At 37.9% G+C, this 22749-nt stretch overlaps 1 protein-coding gene across 1 annotated transcript in view; it reads right to left on the bottom strand.

The window, feature by feature from the left end:
* Window positions 1–2758: 2758 nt before the first annotated feature.
* Window positions 2759–22749, bottom strand: part of LOC121285252 (serine/threonine-protein kinase 17B-like) — a 29706-nt gene continuing 9715 nt past the window's right edge. The window contains exons 2-7 of the mRNA XM_041201629.1: window positions 18438–18650; window positions 17038–17182; window positions 13971–14097; window positions 8306–8354; window positions 7043–7222; window positions 2759–4642 (exon numbers count right to left, since the gene is read on the bottom strand). Coding sequence (XP_041057563.1) covers window positions 4366–4642; window positions 7043–7222; window positions 8306–8354; window positions 13971–14097; window positions 17038–17182; window positions 18438–18650 — 991 coding nt within the window. The 3' untranslated portion in view covers window positions 2759–4365. The remainder of the gene's footprint in view (window positions 4643–7042; window positions 7223–8305; window positions 8355–13970; window positions 14098–17037; window positions 17183–18437; window positions 18651–22749) is intronic.

Consider the following 22749-nt stretch of genomic DNA (forward strand, 5'->3'; position numbering starts at 1 on the left):
TTTCTCATTTCTAATCTGTGTGAATGTGAGGCCAAAAATAAAAGTTAAAAAGATATACAAATCAGCCCTTTGACTTGTCTGTGAGGAGTAGATGAAGAAACGTTGCTGGGCACTGCAATCATTAGCAAACATCCACCCTTGTGACATTTATATTGGACTACTTTACATCTCTCTGGTAGTCGCTCGAAATGAAGAAGACGCTTGCCACAGATTACATAGGATATACTGCACAAAAACAGGTCATTTGTCCCAACCAGTCCATACCAGTTATTATGCTCCACTCAAGTCTCCTCGCACCTTTTCACATCTAAATCCACCATCATAACCAGCTATTCTCTCCTTCCTTAAATGCATTTATAGTATTCATTTCAACCACTCCCTGTGGAAACAGGTTCCGAATTCTTAGCATGCTTAAGTAAAGTTTCTGCAGAATTCTCTATTGGATTTCTTGATGACTATCTTATATTACATCTGGTTATGCTCTGCCCCACAAAAGGAAACATTCTCTCTGTATTCATTCTGTCAAAACCTTTCAATACCCAATAGGTCACCCCAGAGCCTTTGCTTTTCAAGAGAAAATAGACCCAGATTTCTTGATATACATGCCCATGCATTTCTGGTTGCAAATCTTTTCTGTATCCTCTCCAATGCCTCTATATCCGTTTTTATATGGGGTCTAGAACTGCCCAGATAATTAGATGCAATACCCACCTTCTGTACAAGCTGAACCCAATCCCAACCAAAAATAGGTCCAGCTCTTGCTTAAAGGAATCTAGTGAATCTGTCAGCACCATACACACTGGCAGCCTGTCCCAAAGGTCGCTATTCTATGGGAAAAGAACCACCCTGTGATATCTAACCTGGATCTGATCTCGTACAATTTAAAAGTTATGACTCCCCAGTCCTCCTTAACCTATTTAACTGGAACAATGCATCTACTGAAACATAATCTATTCCCTTTATCTTACAGATCAAACCATCCCAAAGTCTACACACATATGAACATGCAAAATAGAAAAAGTAGACCATTTGGCCCGTTGAGCCTGGTCCACCATTCAATATGATCATGGCTGATCTGTTTGTATTACTAATTCCATATTCCCATCTACCCCCAATAACCTTTGATTCCCTTGCCTAACAAAAATCCATCTACATCTGTCTTAAAGATATTCAATAACCCAGCCTCCATTGCCCTTTGAGGCAGAGTGTTCCAAAGTCGCACAACCATCCAAGAGGAAAACAATTCTCATCTCTGCCCTAAAAGGATGCCCCACCCCCTGTCATTTTAAAACAGCGCCCCCTAGTTCTAGACTCGCCCATAAGAGGAAGCATCAATTCCGCATCCACCTTGTCATTACTGTTCAGGATCTTATATACTTCAATCAAGTCACCCCTCACTTTTCTAAATGCCAGTGGAAACAAGCCCAGTCTATCTAACCTTTCCTCATAAAACACACTCAATCCAGGTATCAATCTAGGAAACCTTCTCTGAACCGCCTATAATCCAGTAACATCCTTTGTTAAATAAGGAGACTAAAGCTGCATACTTTTATTCCAGATGTGATCTCATCAATGCCCTGTATAACTGAAGCATTACATCCTTACTTTTATGTTTGATTCCTCTCATAATGAAGGAGAACATTCCATTAGCCTTCTTAATTACTTGTTAAACCTGCATAAACACTAAATGTCTGGAATTCCAGTTCTTTTATCCTATCTTTATAAATAAGGTGCTTCAAATTGTGAATTAACCTTGTTTGCACCGCTTCGAAAGCCTCAGTATCTCTCATCACATGTTAACCAAAACTCAGATTCTAACCAAAGCCTGAACACAGGTCAAAATTTGTGCTTCGCCTTAATGCAATTACCCTGTAAATGTAGCTCAACACCCTATTTCTCTCTAGTTATCTCTGCCTGTAGATGCCTTTTCCTGGTGTATGTACGTATATTTAGCGTTCACTCTGTCAATATACGTAAACACTGCACAATTCAAAGTTAAACATAAACATACTTTGACAGCTACTAGCCCAATTTCCCTATACATTAGGATCCACCTGAAACACTTGATCATTGTCTATAGTCCTGAACAACCCCCCCAGCCCACAATTCTTAATATCGTATTTAAACTTTTTGTTCCAATACCTACATCTAGATCATTAATAGTAAAGAGCAACAAAGCTAATAGTGACCCGTGTGACACCACAGGTGAATGGTCTTCAAGTAGATCCATCTATAACTACTTCATGTCCATGGCTTTTCAGCCAACTCACAATTCAGCTCAATAATTACCACTAATAATGGAGGCTTTAATCTTGTAGAGAAGTCTCTTATGCAATACCTTCATCCATCAAATTTGCCATGTCATAACCTTCCTTTGAAGCCTGAATTTCAGATTTAGGTTTTCTGAATAAACAAAGCTGACATCTGACTCCATTCAGCATAAAGAACAAGCAGTTGTTACATATTAAGCCACTGTGGTGGGAATTTCTTGGCTCATTCCCAAAATAAATTATTACACCTGAGAAGAGGTTTAAAGTGCACCCAACTGCCTTTTCTTCTCTGACCAAGAAATATGCAATGCTTTTGCCTTTTTAAAAATATAAAATTAAAAGGCAGACAGGACTTAATTCTGGAAATTGTTGAGTGGAACTTCATCTGAAGTTATGATTAAAGTTTTATTTGAAAATTATAAATATATTTGTTTCATAAATTACAAAGTCCTTTATTTGAGCTTGAATGAAATAAATTGACAAAATGCTTCCTGAGAAATTAAATTTATTATAATTTGCAAAATGTCAAAAAATAAAGAGATTTCCAAGCATGGAAAGCTATATTTCATCAGATTTAATTTTCAAATTACAAAACATTAACATGAATGTTTCAAAATTAGATATATAGCCTTACAGTTTTAAACTTTCACAAGGGAAAATATCATCTTCACTGGGTTAAAGATTCCATGGCTTCCATAGTAGCCCTAAGCCAGGCATTCTACATTTAAAGCTAGGATTCAGACCTCTTGCATTGTTATCCAGTCAAAACTTAATATATCTAAAAGCATAAAATATTAATCTCTATGAAGCTATTAAAATATTTCTCTACATATAGGTAGGTTATATATTCCCAAAGATTCCCAATTCTCATTTGTGACAGACCACTTCCACGTCTATTACCCCTTCAATAAGTGAAATCTGTTGCCTTATGATTCGAAAAAAAGATAACTGTCACATATAAAGTAGAAGTGCAGAAAAATATTTGCTCCAAATATTTTCAACTACTCCTAACATTCCTTCAATTTAATATGCAGAATCATCACACCCAAATCACATCAGCAAAACAGTTATTACCTTTATGAATTTTAAGATTTCCTTCTGAAATTGTTGTGGACAATGCCAAATTTGTTTGCGCTAAATTATATGAATAGATAGAGGCCAAAGTTTTCCATCTCTGCATTTGAAAGCCCAAAAATCTTCTCCTATTCACTACAATGAAACAATCTTGGAATAAGTGAGCACATAAGTAGGAAAAATCCTAGACACATTATCACATGGAAGCAGTTCAGAACTTTTATAGTGGTTTGTTCAGAGTTTATTTTTGAGATTTATGCACATTTATACTAAAAAATCTTTAAGAATCAGATTTTTACCAGGTCATCAACCAGCAATGAATCCTAAAACAACTATAACGAATGCAAGATTTTGAACAGAAAGCAATTTTCACTGCAGGGGATCATTGTCTTTTACACTGAATTTTATTGTTTGGAAGAACAATTTTCAACCTGCAACTACAATTGCAACATACCACTTGAGCAAGTTTGAACAACCTGCTTTCATATTGAAGCATCAGGTTTTCTCAGATAATCACAACATATTCAAACAAATTATCCTTTTCATGCCGTTGTTGCAACTGTGAAAATACTTGAATAACTATATTTAAGTTGTGAACTATAATCACTGACCCAAGTTACAGCTCTCCAGTATATGCAAGCTGCCCTAAAAAGGAGGTTCATACCTGGATACTATCAGAACCATTTGACATGGAATGAATCAAATAGCGATTTAAGACATCACTTTCAATTTGCTCATTATCCTAAGTTTAATAGCCATAATTCTAAACCATTTCATAGAGTATCTACTATCGCAATAAGTGCAAAAAAGTTGGTGTGCCTCCATGTAACTTTTTTAAAAAGTTTGAAAGTGCTAACATATCAATGCCCCACCGGGTCACTGCTTAAATTTACCAAGAAAACATTTATGAACTTAACGAGTCATATATATCTGGATCACTTTTATAAAGTGATCAAGCCCAACATAAAAAGGGGAAGTTTTCCCAAAGTGCAGTTCTCTCACAACTAACTATACTCCAATTTCAGAATACCAATTCCCCTGTAGCTTCATGGCAACTTTTGTATGAATCATCAAATCGGAATCGTTTGGGAACGATGGTCGATTCTTCAGAAATATTTTCTTTATCCAAATGTCTGCACACACCAAATGTGAGGGATCGTATGGAATTTTCTTCTAAAGACTTAAAGCATTCTTCTGACTGTGAAGCACATGGCATAATTTCAGAAACAGGATTACTCATCAATTCTTCTGCTTGCAGCCATGGATGAAAAAGACATGCTTCAGCGTTTTTTCGTTCCCTTCAAGATGAAAGAAGTAGTTATAATTTGTCAATTTTTTCTTTTAAGTAAGATGAAAGGATAGAGATAAATTAAAACAGTGAAAATAGTTGTTCACTCATATTAAACCAAACTTTTGTGCATCTGCCATCCTTATCAGGCGCTCAAACCACCTCAACTGGCCCTCTCAATCCAAAAGAGCAGCAACTCTACTCCGAGGCTCTCCTGGATTGCCAAACTCCTCACCCTGTCCCGGACAGTAAGCCTAGCAACCCTGCGGCGAAACCTCATTTCCACCGCTTTGGACAAACATCTACAAATCATGACATCCACCTTGTTTAAAAACCTGAACAACTGACATACTTAAAGTACACTCAAAAACTCTAAGGTAACAATTAAGTTATTCAACCCCAATCAGTTGCATTCCAAAAATTATATTCCCATGGTCGCAAATGGGACTGGATTTGATACTCCAAACTTCTTCAAATTTAAAACTAAGCCCCTAATTCAGTGATCTGGTCAAGAATTACAAACCTACTCTCACCATTTTCATTTCTGCTGAAGGGCAACAATCCAATATGCCAAGTACAGTAAAATCTTTAATACCTGGCAAGCACAGGCAATAGTGCTAGTTAATCAAAAGTGCCAGTTAATAGAAAGTTCCATTTTCCAATGAAAATACTTGTAGCATGAATTAACATGCTAGTACTCAGGAAGTAAAGAATATTCTTTTTATTTCTAATCTTCAATAGTACATTAAAGCATAATTAAAGTATAAAATAATGCAGTATGCAGTGATGGGTGCCGGATAACTGCATAATTGCTTCTGATCGATAAAGTGACGATTTGTATTAGGAGAATATCAGAAATTCTGGTTAGGAGAGAATTCCAGTTGGTAGAGTACTGGATAACACAAAGTTTACTGTAACTCGAGAACATCCAGATGGACCTACAAATGGGCCTAAATAAATCTTTCATCCATCCACAAGAATCTAAAAAGATTGCCGGTCAGGCTTCCTTTGGCAAATGCAAAATACTGTGGATGCTAGAAATCAGAAATTAAAATAGAAAATGCTGGAAATATTCAGCAAGTCTGGCAGCACCTCTGGTAGGAGAAAATGTTTCATCAAGGTTTCAGAAGGTCACAGACCTGAAATGTTAACTCATTCTCCCCACAGATCCTGCCCGGCCTGCTGAATGTTTCCAGCACTTTGTCTTTATTTCAGGATTCCTATGACCTTTTGCATGCTTTTCAAGCGCTCATTCATACATGTCATCCTCAGCAATTGTACAATTTGAAAACTAATTGTTGATTGTCATCCACAACCAGAGTAAGCCAGATATTAATTTTATTATAGTTATCTGCCAACTTCAACTTGATTGTAAAGTAGCAAGAAACTCTGAATAGACAGCTGAAAAGACTATTAAAGAACCTGATTGATTACAGTTCCACCGATAGTGCCATGCCAACTTATTTGATTTCTAATCTTTGCGTTGTGAAATCAAGTAGATGTACAACTTAGAAGTTTAAGTGCATTGATTAGTGGCTTTGAGTGGCTACCGATGGTAGGGATGATGGATTTAACGTGCTATATAGTTGAAGCATAGTGGAGCCCATTTAAGTTTAACAGGTTATCTGCTTTGCCATTCATATATATGAGCTATTGTCTGCTTTCATTTCTTCTGCTGCCTTTGCTATTCTGCCCTATTATTTCTACTGTCCCAGCCATTTTAAACAAACAGTTATTGATTGAAAAGCTACCATGCTGATTTAAAATACTACTGGTAACAAGATAGTAAAACACCAGAGAAAGAAAAAGGACCATGCATTGGTAGAATATCACAGCTTTTAGTTTGCAGTAATGCTGATGCTGCTTCCATATAGAGCACATAGCTGTCTATCAAATTTCATAATTCTGGATAACTCAGGTAGTCATAGGAAAAGCATCTATGCATTGAAATAATATTCTGGTTAAGAGCCGATGGAAGGCAATTTGTTCTCTGTTCCGTGCCAATGTGTACTTGGCAAAAGATTCCCAAAGTGATTTTCATTGTCTTTCGAAAAAAAGACAATCTCTCCCATGACAGAGCATGAAACATAGTTCACCCTGAAGGACACTTCCCAACATGCTTGAGACATTTAACCTGGTCTAACACTTGAATCCAAATAAAAATTGAATCCTCCATTTTTCTTCCAAGGTTCATTTCACCAATGCTAATTTCTAAATTGAAAAAAAAAGTCAAAACGACAACTGTAATTTGGTGACAATCACAAAAAACATTAAGGCTATCAAAAACACCATATGACAACTTAAACAAATTTGTGTAGCTCAAAAAACAACTTATTGCAGAATCTGAACCATTTTAAGATGCTTATTCATCGGTATGTTACTTTATTTTTCCCATCAAATGTATACTCACTCAGGTTTTTTGACTAGAAGCTGCTGAATAAATCCAATGGCAGTTTTAGAGATGCCTTCAAATGTTTCTTCTGAATAATCAACATTAACTTGAGAGATATTAAGAAAAGTCTCTTGTTTATCATCACCCTGAAATGGAGACTTTCCTGTCAGCAGCATATAAACCAACACTCCAATGCTCCTGTAGATAACAAAGAAAAAGTTGTAAAGCAGAATCTATAATTGTTTGTCCTATTTTAATGCAAAGAACCCAGTTATGTGTGTATCGTTACACAACTTCGATATCATTTCTTAAGAGGGCATGGTGTTTAGTGGTTGGCACAGCTATCTCATTAAAATATCACATATGTGCAACTTTGAAAACATCAAGGTATCAAGTCAGTATTGTGCCATGGAGATGAGATTTGAGATAGTGCCCATTAGAAGCCATTATGAGATCAGGTTGTAAGTTTTCCTAAAAACATATCATCGAACCTCTCAGACAAATTAATCTGCCAGGATCGGGGAGAGAGGGAGCAGTTAGAGGTCGAATGTTTGGTTTACAGTGCAGGAATACAGGCAAATTGAAATGACAGGTCTTACGTGAGGATTTGAAACGAGACTGGAAGATTTGCTTCCAGAAGAGGGAGAATCTCCAGGAAAAACCCTCATGGTGAAAGAGTGTTTTGGGGATAAAAATTACCAGGCAAGGAAAGGAAAATAATGGAAACAAACCCTCAGGTCCTGAGAATCACTTTGGACTTGTTCCAGGAGAATTGAATGTCTACTTAAGGGACAGCATAAAGTATATGTGTGAAGTGGGCTTTTTGGTTGTGTTAAAGTAAAGGGGAAAGCTTTGTTCTGTAGTTTAAAGTGCAAGATGCCTACAAAAATAGCGTTTAATCAATACTGCTTTTAGTCTTCTTTTTACTTTTACAGTAAAAGCCTTAAACGTGAAATTTTGTTGCGCCATTACCGAAGTTCCAATTTCTTTTTAAAAGTTGACAGTCTCTATGGAGATTCTAACAACTGATAGCAGCAAAGATTTTGAGCTACATTGCAATGCCAGTATGGAGGCAAAATGCAGAAAGGCAAGGGTCAGCAATATCGGGCGAAACTGCATAGGAATGTGGTTATGTGAGGCTTGCAATGTACGTTTGCTGCCATGTACTGGCTTGGAGAGTCATCAATACACACATTGATCCATGAAATTTTGCTCACTTCTTTGCTGGCACCATCATTCTCAGGTACGAGAGATTACTACTACTGCACAATTTTAACATACCACATGTCGGTTTCTGTGGAAATTGGATCATAGTTCAAGATTTCAGGGGCTGCAAGAGAAAGAAAAACTACATTAAGTTGGAACATTCCTATGAATACATTTTATGAATTAGTAATCATATTTTACAAATTTACTACTGTTTTTTGAAGATATAACTAGAAAGCTAGATAAAAGGGAAGCCTGTGGATGTAGCATATTTCGATTTCCAAAAGGGATTCAGTAAGGTGTCACAGAAAAGGATTATGCAAGGGCTCAGGGGTTGGGGTAATATATTAGCATGGATAGAGGATCAGTTAATGATCAGAAAGCAAAGAGTAGGAATAAATGGGTACTTTTAAGTTAGCTGGCTGTAACTAGTGAGGTGCATCAAGGATCAGTGATGGGGCTTTAGCTATTTGCAATTTATATAACTGACTTCGATGAAGGGATCAAGGGTAATGTATCCAGGTTTGGTGACAATACAAAGCTAGATTGGACAGTTAAGGTGTGAGGACAACACAGTGGTTGCAAAGGAATATACACGGGTTAAATGAGTGGGCAACAAACATGACGTTATTCACTTTGGTGAAAATAGAAAAACAAATATTTATTAAGTGGTGACAAACTTTTATGTTTACGTTCAGAGAGATTCCAATAGTTTTGTACAAGAAACACAAAGTGCCAACTATAGAAGCAATTAGGAAGGCAAAAATTATGTTGGTCTTTATTGCAAGGGGACTAGAGTATAAAAAAGGGCATCTGGTTCTTGTCCTTTCTGCCAGTGGGAACAATCTCTCTCGATCTAACCTATCTAGACCCTTCATGATTTTGAGCACCTCTATCAAATTTCTCTTCAATCTTCTCTAATAAGAATAATCCCAGCTTCTTCAATCTATCCATGTAACTGTCCCTTATCCCTGGAACCATTCTTATAAATCTTTTCTGCACCCTCGTTAAAGCCTTCGCATTCTTCCGAAACTGCGGAATACACCAGTTAAGGCTGAAAGAGTGTTCTATAAAGGTGTTAATTATTTTCTTGTTCTTGTACCCTATACCTGCTTATAAAGCTCAAGATCCTATATGCCTTTTAGACACTTTCTCAACCTGCCCTGCCAACTTCAATGATTTGTGCACAAATGCCCCCAGGTCTCTGTTCCCGTGCCACATTCAGAATTGTACCCATTATTTCGTATTGCCTTTCCTTCTTCTGACTAAAATGTATCACTTCACACTTTCTACATTAAAATTCATCTGCCACATGTCCACTCATTCCACCAGCCTGTCCATGTCCTCTTAAATATATGAACATATGAATTACAAGCAGGAGTAGGCCATTTGTATCTTGAATTCTATCACTACCCTCTTTACTGTTCACAATAATTCCAAGTTCTATGTCACCTGCAAATTTTGAAATTGTGTCTCATACACCCAAGTCTAAGATCACCAATGCCCAGGAGAACACAAGAAATAGGAGCAGGAGTTGGCCGTTTGGCCCCTTGAGCCTGCTCTGCCATTCAGTAAGATCAAGGCTGATCTGATTGTGACATAACTCCACTTTTCTGCCTGCCCCCCATATCCCTCTACTCCCTTGTTGATTCAACCTTGAATATATTCAATGACCCAGCCTTTGGGGTAGAAAATTCCAAAGATTAACCAGTTACAGAAGAAACTCCTCCTCTTCTCCACCTGAAACGGGAGACCCATTTTTTTGAAACTGTGCCACCAATTCTAGATTTGCCACAAGAAGTAAATTTCCTCAGAACCTTATGAGTTTCAGTGAGATCACCTCTCTTTCTTCTAAACTCCAATGAGTACTGTCCCAACTTGCTCAGCCTTTCCTCATAAGGCAACCCTTTTATCCCAGGAATCAACTAAGTGAACCTTCTCTGAACTGCCTCCAATTTAGTATATCCCTCCTTAAAGGAGACCAAAGATGTATACAGTACTCTAGGTACAGTCTCACCAATGACCTGTACAATTGTAGCAAAACTTTGCTACTTTTATACTCTATCCCCCTTGCAATGAAGATCAACATTCTATTTGCCTTCTTAATTACTACATATACTAATGTAAGATAGTCGTTGGTAGTACAGAAATTGCTGAAAAAGAGTGAACATAAAACGCAGGGGCAGCCCATCGAGTCTGCTCCACCATTCAATGAGATCATGGATGATCTGATAATCCTCAACTCCACTTTCTTGCCTTTTCCCCCATAGCACTTGATTCCCTTACTGATTAAAAATCTGTCTATCTCAATCTTGAATATGCTTAACGACCCAGCCTCTACAGCCCTCTATGATAAAGAAATCCAGATTCACTACCCTCAGAATAAATTCTTCCTCATCTCCATCTTAAATAGGCTCCTCCTTGCTCTGAGAATATGCCCTTTGGTCCTAGGCTCTCCCAGAAGGGGAAACAGCTTCTCAGCATCACCCTGTCAAGCCCCCTAAGAATCTTATGTGTTTCAATAAGGTAGCCTCTCATTCTTTTAAACTCCAGTGACTACAGGCCCAACCTACTCAACTTCTCCTCATAAAAAATCCTTCCATACGCGGGATCAGCCTTGTGAACCTTCTCTGGACTGCCTCCAATGCCAGTAGAGCGACCAAAACTGTTCACATTATTCTAGGCGTGGTCTAACAGGTGCCTTGTATAATTTTAACAAGGCTTCCTTACTTTTATATTCCATTCCCATTGAAATAAAGGCCGACATTTTATTTGCCTTCCCTATTACCTGAACTAGCTTTTTGAGAGATGTCAAAGCTTTTTGTCTTGCACTCATTATTACACTTCGCAAGAATACTAATATGAGGGGAAAAGACAATTTATACTATATGTAAAGAGTATGCCGATTGGTTGACAAATGGACTCTGGTAGAGGCGTTGCCATAGAGAACACACCAGTGATGGTGACTGATGAGTAACTATCAGCACTTTCTTCACAGAGCATGAATTGTTTCCTCTTATATTGGTATTCTTGCTAAGTGACCTGATGAGTGCAAGACTAACATGTCTCTTTTATCAGCAGCACTCGTAGAAGTTTTGAGATCAAAGATTTTGGGCAAAAAGTAGCGAGTTAACCTATGCGAGTAATATTTTTGATGGGTTGAAATAATTCATGCCAGGGCTGACAGTGCGAACATGACCCAACTGGTGCTAACTTGGCACAGCCTCTACCATTCCCCGAGGCTCTCTCCCACTCCCCAGCCCTGCGCACAGCATGGCAAGAGAGGGTGGGGGGGGGGGGCAGAGAGAGAGAGAGAGAGAGAGAGAGAAGAAAGAGGGAGAGCATAAGAGTGTGTAGGAGAGGCAGTGAGATGGTGGTAAAAAGAGTTAGGATTTTTTAACCAGAAGTTGGGGTCAACCTTTAAATGAGAAGGACTATTACTAGAGTACTCCTGTACTTCACTTTAACTTTTTCTGATTTATGCACAAGGACACCCAAATCCCTCTGTATCGCTGCATTCTGCAGTGTCTCTATTTAATTATTATTCTGTTTTTCTATTCTTCCTGCCAAGGTAGGCAACCTCCCATTTTCCCACATTATATTCCGTTTGCCAAATTTTTGCACTCACTTTATCTATATCCCTTTGCAGACGCTTTGCATCCTCCTCACAACTTGCTTTCCTAGCTATGTTTGTATTATTAGCAAATTTAGCTACAACATAGTCAGTCCATTCATCCAAGTCATTAATATAGACTATAAATAGTTGAGGCCCCAGCTGATTTTTGTTGCATTGCATGCATTACAGTTTGCCAACCTGAGAGTGTCCCATTTATCCAGACTGTTTCACGTTATTTTACTAATTCACTAATCCTCTATCCATGCTAATGTATTATCCCCAGTACCACGAGCTCTTACCTTGTGTAGCAACCTTTCATGCGGCACCTCAAATACCTTTTGGAAATTCAAATACACTACTTCGACTGGTTCCTCTTTATTCACAATGCTTGTTACACCCTCAAAGAACTCCAATGAATTTGTCAAACATGGTGTCTGAACTTCCTCGGCGTGGCAATCAGCATGGGATCAAATATCTCAACTATTTCCTCATTCACTATGACTCCAGCAGCATCATCATCTTGTACTCATTTGGCACCTCAGCTACACCCCTTCCCTCCTTGTATAGATTCCCAAATCAGTACCACCCCTCCTCTTATTACCTTTTTATTATTTCTATGTTAGCTTTTATGTTAGCTGCCATTAAGTTCTCACATTCTCTGTGCCTCTCATTTCCTTTTTCACTTCCCCTCCAAAATTTCATATTAAGCCCAGTTCTTGCTTGTATCATCAACCTGACATCTGTCATACGCCCCTTCACCTCCTTCATCCTCCACTTTATCATCCAGGAAACTCTGGCTTTGTTTGTCTTATCGTTCTACATTTTAGGAATATACTTCGGTTGTACCTGAACCAGTTCCTCTTTAAATCCAGCCAATTGTTCCGTTACAGTTTTGTTTGCCAATCTATTATTCCAATTTACCTGGGATAGGTTTGTTCTCAACCAAATGAAATGGACCTGCTTCCAATGAAGTATTTTAACTCTAAATTTTTCTTGTTCTTTCCTACAGTTTAGATTAGTTATGATCGCTGTTCCCTAAATGTTCCCCTACTAACACTTGATCCACTTCATTCCCCAGAACCAGATACAGCAATGCCTCCTTCCTTGTTGGACCAGAACCTTATAGGAAAAAAAATTCTCAAACACATTTTAGAAACTCTTCTCCCTCTGGACCTTCTACGCTACAACTTCAGTCCCTATTAAGATAATTCAAGTACCCCATTATCACTACCCTATTGTTCCTGCACCTCTCTAATTTCCACGCAGATTTGTTTCTTGAAATCATGCTCGCTAATTGGTAGCCTTTAGATTACAGCTAATGGTGTCATGGCACCCCTATTGTTTCTTAACTCTAACCAGTAGATTCTGTCTTCATCTCCTCTGGATCATCCTCTCTCTTCAGCATTGTCATACTCTCTTTAATCAACTCTACCACCCCTTCTTTCTTTCCTTCTCCATATGTCTCAAATACCTTATATCCAGGAAAATTTAGTAATCAGTTCTGCCCTTTTTGATCCTGAAGAAAACTCCTGCTGGAAATTGCACTTGTACATGTCAGGTAAGGAAGTTGTCTTTAACAAAGGAAAACACTCCAAGGTATTTCACAGATTTATATTAGAAAAAAAAAGATGCTGAGGTTTTTAAGTAAAAGGAGATATTTGGTTCCAAGGTTGATCAAAGAGGCGTTTTTTTTTTTACGATGGTCTTAAGGCAGGGGTGTGGGGAGTGTGGATTAGTACAGGGGTTTAAGTAAAGTAGGAAAAAAGGCTCAACACTCTTTCTATCAACAAGCTGAATCACCAAAATACCTTTTGCTTCAACAAATATTCACAAGAGGATTCTTGGGTACCAGCACTTCCAGAATAAAAAGTTTACAAAAGGTCATGTAACATATTATGTCCATGCAGTACGAGACGTCCATGCTGGCTTGTTGATAGAATAATCCAAAACTAAGCGCACTTAACTGGGAGTGTGGATTGGATAGAGCTATAAAGCTGCATCACCAAACTGATTATTTACATTGTTTGAAGTGTGGTTCACCACTAGGAGCATACAATTGGCACATCTCAACAAAAATACACTCAAATTCCATTAATTTTACGTTTAAAAGGACATTTATCTTACCAATGTACTCTGGTGTTCCAGTGAGTTCTCTTAATTCACCAACATTGTCAACTCGCCTGGACAAGCCAAAATCAACTATCTTTATATCACCCAAAGGCAATGAGCTGGTTAATAAAATATTCTGTGGCTAAAAAGAAAACCACATAAAAATAAGTGCAATAAGTTAGCAAACATATAAAATGTTAGCAAAGGTAGCTTTTGATGGAATTTATTATGAATCTGTGTCTGGTGACATCACCAACCCAATTTATAAAAACGTTTAGCCATACTGTATAAAGTTGGTATATTCAGTAACATATTTGTAGAAGCTCAGTGCAATTCCCCATACCATATATACTTGTATAAAAGTCATTTTCTATGACTAAAGTTTTATCCAAAAAGTAGGGAGTCAACTTTTACATAAGTAATAGTTTTAAAGGGTTGAAATTCATCCTCCCCCATCGTCTCGCTGTGGTAGAGTTGGCAGGTCCCTGCCAACCCTGCCCTCAATAGTAAAGCAAGAGCCAAAAAGTATTTTCATCATGTGTTTATATGTGCAGACACAAGGAGGTTAACATCCACCTTCAATGGTGAGTTATTCTATGATTTTATCAATGAATAGTTTTGCACCAGTGCGAGTTTAACTTCAGCGACGAGTGGGTGGTAAGTACGAAGAATTTGGATTTTATGGCCAAAAGTTGGAGGTCGACTTTTAGACAAGATCAACCATTACTCGAGTATATATGGTAACAACATTTACATGATCCGAGTTTAACACTGCCAGAGACGGCCACAGTATCACTAGGCCACACAAAGCATCTCGATAATGAGCTACATTGCCCAAGACTTGTGAAGTCACCTGCCTGTCCTCATTTGCAAGATCTCTATGAGCTGGTTAAGCCAGAAAGAGAAATACTAAAATAAAGACCCCTAGACAAACATAAACAGAAGTGAAAAGAGAACCAATCTTAACTATCATGTTGTTCATTTTAAAAATGAGGAACTAAAGGTTGGCTTACTGCTAATTTCCACAAAGCACTTGAAAAGAAATTTCATGCAATTTTTTTGTGTCTTTTAATTTCCTCTTCCCCACAATACAATATTTTAGACTAGTCTTCAGAAAATGGTGCTTGAACTTGTTATTTTTCAGTGCTGCTGGTAATCTTGTGCTAAACTTCATTTCAGGCTTGAACAATTTAAAATAGTTTTCGACATATGGCATTAATCTACTATATAATAACTTAAATTTCACAAGGTACTGTTACCAGTTCAAACCTCTGGGAATATTAAGGCTTAAGGTCTGGCCACTCGAAGAATGATTTAAACAAATACCAACCTCTTTTCTCCTTTCATTTCAAACCACTTTTTTAAAATCAAGCCAAGATATAAACTTCCACAATTCCCAATCATTGGTATTATGGATTTTAACACTTTCATGAATGGTGATTAGAGACCAATCATTGCTCCACATAAGGAGGAAAAAAAAACATGCAGCTAACAAAAAAGTTTACAGGGCTGTGTCTTGTATACTTATTAAATTACTGTCACTGCATTTAAACCAAACTGCATTTAAAAATATAGAGCAATATAATCTTATGATGTTGCATAAATGATAAAGAATTGCAGCAAAGAAAACTTGCAAAATTGGCTTGCTATACAACTTCAAACAATCCAGTATGGATTAGAAGTACATTCAAACTTTCTGCAATGCATGGCATAATAATCCATTCTCTTCAAGTTACCTAGAAATGGTTAATGTTTTAACTTGTAGTAGTGATTTGTATCACAAAATTTTCTAATGCAGCTTAGTGAACAACCACGTTCTAAATTCTGAGTTATTCCAAAATGTCTCGCCGATTATTCATTTGGACTATTAAAGTGCAAAAATGGTAAATTGAACATAAACTAGTGGTTATTTCATATCAAGCATTAAACAAAACATAAATGATAAGCATGCCTTGCAACTTAGTCAACTATCAGAAGGGAGTTTATTATAGACATGGTTCCTGTCCCAAGCCAAGTGAATTCCTACCCTGATGTGCAGCATAAATCATGCCCACACCTAAACTAAATGTTTATTACAAACTGCCAATATCGGCACCATCTCCAATTTTGTAACACAACAGATTTGCATGTTCCCAGCCAGAGTTAATTTCCTGAATTTGCTTTAGTGGGGCATATAAGAGTTTACTGTGTTCTTAACAAAGCAGCATTGGTAGCATTTGTCAAGGAGGCACCAGTTGTTCCTAACTGTTGTAAAGACGGTTAAGCTGGAATGTTACACATAATAAATGGTCTATTCTTGAAAATATTCAATGTCAATAGGTGGCAACTATCTTTAATAAATTATTTTTGCTAATAGCTAATATAAACTTTTATGTTATTATATTGAGGCCCTCTTTCCCTTCCAATGGTTACTATGAAGAGCAAGTGTGTAGAGAAAGTTGAAGTTGAAGATAGAGATAGGGCAGTACTCATTTTGTTCATTCATCTTGTTTGCTCAGTACAAAGATGGAATGGATTTCAAATCAGATTACCAAGTTCTGATAAGTTTTGTTTATTAAGAAAAAAAATTCCCCTGTTTTTCTGCCATCACAATTACTTCAATTGTTCCCAACAGTGAAGGTGGCTCTATGCACCTGCTGTATACTACATACTACCAAGGTCCTTTGAGTACATTAAATACTCTAAGAAGTTACTGTGTTTAATTCATTATAAAATGTACTCAAACCCACCTTCTCTCTTAAAAGTCTAAATGTAATGTGTGCATTTTAAATTTAATCAAAAATTGTCTTGTCACTTCTTAAAAATAATCATTTCAGAAATCAAAAGAAAAAATTATAAACTCTCATTACCCAGGTCCGTTAAAATATACAAAGCCTGGCCTCCAATTCCAGATAATACAACTACAACAGTAATATATTATTTATAATAGAAAAACAGCAAACAAAAGTTACCCATCTTAAAGTCTAAAATCATATAAAATGTTTTTGTAAAGGTTTTATTTTCAAACCAGTTTGTCAATGCCTCGCTCATAAGGCACTTCTCCAAAACAATATCTTGCACCAGAATCAAAACTAAAACTTACCTTTAAATCTAGATGTACAATATTGTTTTGGTGTAGAAAAACTACTCCTTCAAGGGTCTGTCGAAGAAGTCTGATCACATCCTTTTCTGAGGGAGCTTCATCTCGGTCAGCTACACAAAGATTAAAGACTTCTCCTCCAGCTGCACTGGAAAAGAAAGTTTAAGTATGAAAAACTAAATCAATTCTAATTCTCATCTCCCTCTGGCCTTCTCTGCTAATTATTTTAAATCTATGTCCTCTGGTGACGAATCCTCCTGATAGCAGAAATCTGATAATAGAAACAGTCTCTCCTTATTTATTCCATCAAAACCCTCAATTTTGATCTCCTCTGTTAAACCCCTCTTTGACATTCTCCAGTTTCAAAGAAAACAATCCGATCTTCTCTGGTCTCTCTACATAACTCAAGCTCCTCATCCTTGGTACTACTCTGCTACATCTACTCTGCATCTTCACTAGGCCTTCACTTCCTTTCTTAAGTGTGGTGCCCAGAAATGGGCGCAGTCTCCAGCTGAGGTCTAATCAGCCACTTAGAAAGGCTTAGCATAACTTCCTTGCTTTTGCATATACCTATATTTACAAAGCCAAGGATTCTATGATCTTTCTTAAACAACTTGTCCTGACACCTTCAAAAGAATTGCGTAAGTCAACCCCAAGATCTCTGTTCCTCCATGCACTTTAATATTGCAAAGTTTTGTCTATATCACCTCGCCCTCATTATTCCTTCTCTCTTTTTTAAGTTGTTCATTCTCTGTATTAAATTTAATCTGTCATGTGTATGTTCATTTCAGAAGTCTGGTACTATTCCCCTCACTGTACTTCAATTTCAAGCTTTGTCATCTACAAACTTTGAAATTATGCACCCTATATTCAAATCCAGGACATTAATATACATATCAAAAGGAGTAGTCTGAATACCAATCGCTGTTAGACATGACTGCACACCTCCATCCAGTCTCAAAAACAAATCACCTCTACTTTCTTCTCACAGCCAATTTTGTATCCATGTTTCCAGTGTCACTTTACTCCTATGGGCTTAAATTTTGCTAATGTGTCTAATATGTGGTACCTTATCAAACACCTTTTCAAAATCAACATACATGACCAGCCTGAGTGAAACCGTATCCCAGAAAGCAGTCAACATTTTTGAGATGAGGGGAGAAACTGACAAAAAATTTACTATGCTAGGAAATGAATGACTTAGAAAAAAGTGTCATTTTAAAAAAGAAAAAGGAAGAAGATAGGAAAGAGAATAGGGGAACATAGAACAATTAATGTTTAAATATAATGGTTAATTTTATGTACATCATTAATATTCCAGTGGCAAAGCTAATCTTAACAACTATACAGCTGTGTTAGTTCTAACATTGTACTGTGTTTCAGCAGAGGAACAGAATACTTACTATTCTAATATGAGGATAATTTCATTTGTTGTTTCATACACCTCATACAGGTCTACCACACGTGGATTTGACTTTGCCATTTCAAGTACAGCAATTTCATGTATGATATCAGCTTTACAATCCAGACCTCGACGCCTTTTCTTCAGAAACTTAGCTGCATATTCTTTCCCGGTAGCTTTTTCTATACATTTTTTAACAACAGCAAATTTGCCTCTGCAACAGGGTAAAAGGATTAACACAATAGAATGAACTGTAGACATGCAATTTATCTTAGACGTTGAGCTTTCAATTTTCTATTTATATATCAGTGCACTTTTGTGAAGTTTCATCTGTAACAGATACACCCAGTAAATATCAAACTTGCTTTAGACATGTGGGCAGCCCTGGGAACAAAAACAAAGCTATTAAATTATGAACCACAGGAGAGATTCCAAGCATATACAAAAGCATGAAAGACTGTATATGCAAACCTGCACTGGTGCATCAACAAGCTGCAGCATAATGTGGTAGAAAGAGGACTATCAAATAGACTTCCTGATCTCAGCCAGGCTGTCAGATGAAGCTACTTATCAATTTCAAAATTCTTCTTAGGAATGAGAGACACTAAGATTTTAGTCCTTCACTTCCATTACTCTTACCTCATCTTAAAAACAAAAATTAAGAAATGGTGCTGCAATAACAAGGAGAATCAAAATTAAACATTAAAGCTATCTCCTTACCTCTCATGCCATTGCAAAATATTCCACTTTTATATACCTTGAAATTTTAAAACTGTGCTATATTTATTACTAATGAAGATCAAGAACTCTTAACAGAGCTAAAAAGGTAAAAAAAATACTTGTTTCAGGATTATCCTAACTAAATTCAAAAGAGTTGAAAATTTGAAATGATTTGGGCAATATTACATATTGATGCAAAGAGACACGTGTTGCTAGAGCTTTTCATCTTGTATTCATCAGGACAAAAGCAAGAATGCCAAATTTCAGACAATCACAACAACTACAGGAGAAAAGGGTGCTGATCGGTTGGCAAATCAACTTTGATTGGCTGAGGCATTGCCATGGAGAAAACGATGGAGAACTATAGACTCCCCATGTTTCTAAGTAGTTCAAAAAAGTCACATGGATTGAACATATTCTTTTTTTTTTTTGCAGTGAACAGATCCCTGCATATGAATGAATGTCACTTCTTACAAGCCGCATTACGAGCTCAACTGAATATCTTAAATTGGTTGCTAGTGCAGCTATTAGCACACTCAGGATTGTTCAGCATGTGCTACGCAATCGTGGAATCACATCTCATAGTAGACATTTTGTTTTGGGTTTTGCAAGGGCGGGCAAGAAAGGCTGTCAACAGCAACATCCTTACCCAAGTTAACTTGCCCAGCATCGAGGGCTAATCACTCAAAACTGGCTCCACTGGGTGTGCATGTAGTTTGTATGCACGACACCAGACTTCAGAACCCATTAAACCAGAGTGGAAGCAAGTCATCCTTGATCCAAGGGTCTGCCTAAAGAGGTAAACTTGTACTCAGAAAGGCTATTTCTATACAACGGGTGTGGTCAATATTCAAAAAGTAATAACCAAGTGCCCCAGAAAGGTTTTCTTTAGTCAATAAAAGCTCCAGATCTTGTGAACACTAAGATCATTATAATTCTGAGACCCATTGACTTTTCTCTTACCTTTAGTTTAATACGAAACATTCAGATGGTTCCCAGAGATCATGTATTAAACCTGATTCTGTTCCTGATAAAGAGCCGAAGGATTGCTTCTTGAACCAGTACTTATTCTTTTTATATTAGGGCAGAATGCCAAAAGCTTTGTCAAAGAGATTTCAAGCAGCATCTTAAAGAAGGAGAAAAAAGACACAAAGAAATTTAGGGAAGGAATCCCAGAGCATACAGCCTCAGTAGCTGAAAGAAGTCGCCAATGGAGGAGCAATTAGAATCAGGGGCCAGAATTGGAAAAGTGCAGGTATCTCAAGAGATTTGTATGAATGCAATCTTGGTGTCGTATTTGACTCCAAGAAGGGTTTCCAACCACATATGCATGCCATCGCTAAGACTGCCTATGTATGAATGGTGAGGATTAGAAGGAGGAAGGGGCAAAGCCAGGGAGGGGCTTGAAAACAAGTTGAGAATTTTAAAAAAAGTAAGGCACTATTGGAGCCAAAGCAAGTTAGTGAGTGGTAAACATGACAAGACTTGATGCAAGTTAGGACATGTATAGAGTTTGAGGACCTCCAGTCTACAGACAGTGGAAAATGGGAGGCCGGCTATGTTGGAATTGCAAAATCCAGAAGTAACAAAGGCATGCATGAGGTTTTCAACAGCAAATGAGCCGAGTTAGGGGTGGAATCAGGTGATGCTATGCAGGTGAAAATAGGCAGCCTTATCGATGGCATGCATATGTAGTTGGAAACCCATCTCAGGGTCAAATATGACACCAAGGTTGCAATCAATCTGGTTCAGCATCAGACAGTTGCCAAGGTAGGAGACAGAGACAGTGGTTAAAGAATGGAGTTTTTGACAGGGACTGAAGACAATGACTACAGCCTTCCCAAAACTTAACGGGAGGAAATTTCTGCTCTTCCAGAATTGCATGTCATACAATATAGTGGCAGTGGAAGGCTAAGAGAGGTGAAGGTGTATATAGATGAGAAACAGGAGGGGGCCAAGGATAGATCCTTGGGGGACAGTTGCAATGGTGCTGCAGTTGGAAGAGAAATATTGCAGGTGGCAATTCTCTGGCTATGACTAGAATGGAACCAGGCGAGCGTAGTTCCTCCTGGCTGGACAACAATGGAGGATTTGGGGAAAGATGATGAGGTCAACAGTATCAAAGGCTTCAGAAAGTCAAGAGGGATAGTTTATCACTGTCATTCACATAGAATGTCATTTATGACTTTAATAAGAACCGTATCAGTACTGTGGGGCAGAGTGGAAACCTGATTGGAGGGATACAGAGCACGCTCTGGAAAAGATGGGTATGAAATTTGAAAGCAATACCATGTTCAAGGATGAGAGGAAAGGAATGCTGGAAATGGCACAGTAGTTTGGAAGAACAGAAGGATCAGGAGGTTCTTTTTTTCAGGAGAGAGAACAGTTAACAATATCAGAAAACATGTGGGTCATAAGGGATGTTGGATCATCAGCAGTTTAATGGAAATAGGGTAGAGGGAGCAAGAGGTGGGCCGAGCGGACCAGATGAGCTTAGAAAGAGCATGATGGGACATAGAAGAGAAACTAGAGAAAGATGAGAGTTCAGAACTAGGGCAAGGGTGGGGAACCTTAAGAGGAAATTTGGCTCAGTTGGATCAGGGATGGCAGGGCAGAGTGGCAGAAACAGATGAACAGATGGTCGCAGCCTTAGTCACAAAGCATTCTACACACTCCACACACTTCTTGTTGGAGATAGCAGAGAGGAGTTTAAGATGACGGTTTGTGATAGAAAAAAGCCAGCGGTTATCTTAGTATACCAAGATAATCATTGACTAGTGAGCAGTTTTGGCAGTTGAGAAAAGGACCTGATAGTGCTTCATGTGATCTAGTCACATCTAGTTGTATATGGCTATCTAGTTGTAGGTGCCCATCACATAGTTTCAAGTCTGCATCCTTGAAACTGAGGAATCGAAGAGAAGGGCTGGACCAAGGTAAGAGGGAGTAATAGTTCTAATGGGGGCCAGGGTAAAGATGGGGTTGGGGGTGTGAAGTGTTATGGTGTAGAGAATCAAAGGCTAGACAATACTTTTGCTCAATACCGTATATTTGTGGACGGCGCTGGCTAGGCCAGCATTTATTGCCCCCCCCTAACTGCCCTTGTTCAGAGGGCATTTAAGAGTCAACCACATTGCTGTGGGCCTGGAGGCACATATAGGCCAGACTTGGCAAAAACGGTAAATTTCCTCCTCAAAAGGACATTAGTGAACCAGAAGGGTTTTTACAACAATCAACAATGGTTTCATGGTCATCACTAGACTTTTAATTCCAGATTTTCATGGAATTCAAATTCCTCCATCTGCCGTGGCGAAATTCGAACCCGGTTCCCCAGAGCATTACCCTGGGTCTCTGGATTACTAGTCCAGTGACAAGATTACTATGCCATCACCTCCATCTATTGTAGTAGTGTAGCATACTGAGTGGATAACAGAAACAGTATTAACATCTGGGTTCTTTAACTGCAACTCTTGAAGCCAAATATTGCTATTCACTCATTTTAAGGGAAATTCAACCAAGATTTCTTTTTTAATTCATTCGCAGGTTGTGGGCTTCCCTGGCTGGGCCAGCATTTATTGCCCATCCCTAATTGCCCC

This window comes from Carcharodon carcharias, chromosome 12 (assembly GCF_017639515.1).
Source record: "Carcharodon carcharias isolate sCarCar2 chromosome 12, sCarCar2.pri, whole genome shotgun sequence".
Lineage (NCBI taxonomy): Eukaryota > Metazoa > Chordata > Chondrichthyes > Lamniformes > Lamnidae > Carcharodon > Carcharodon carcharias.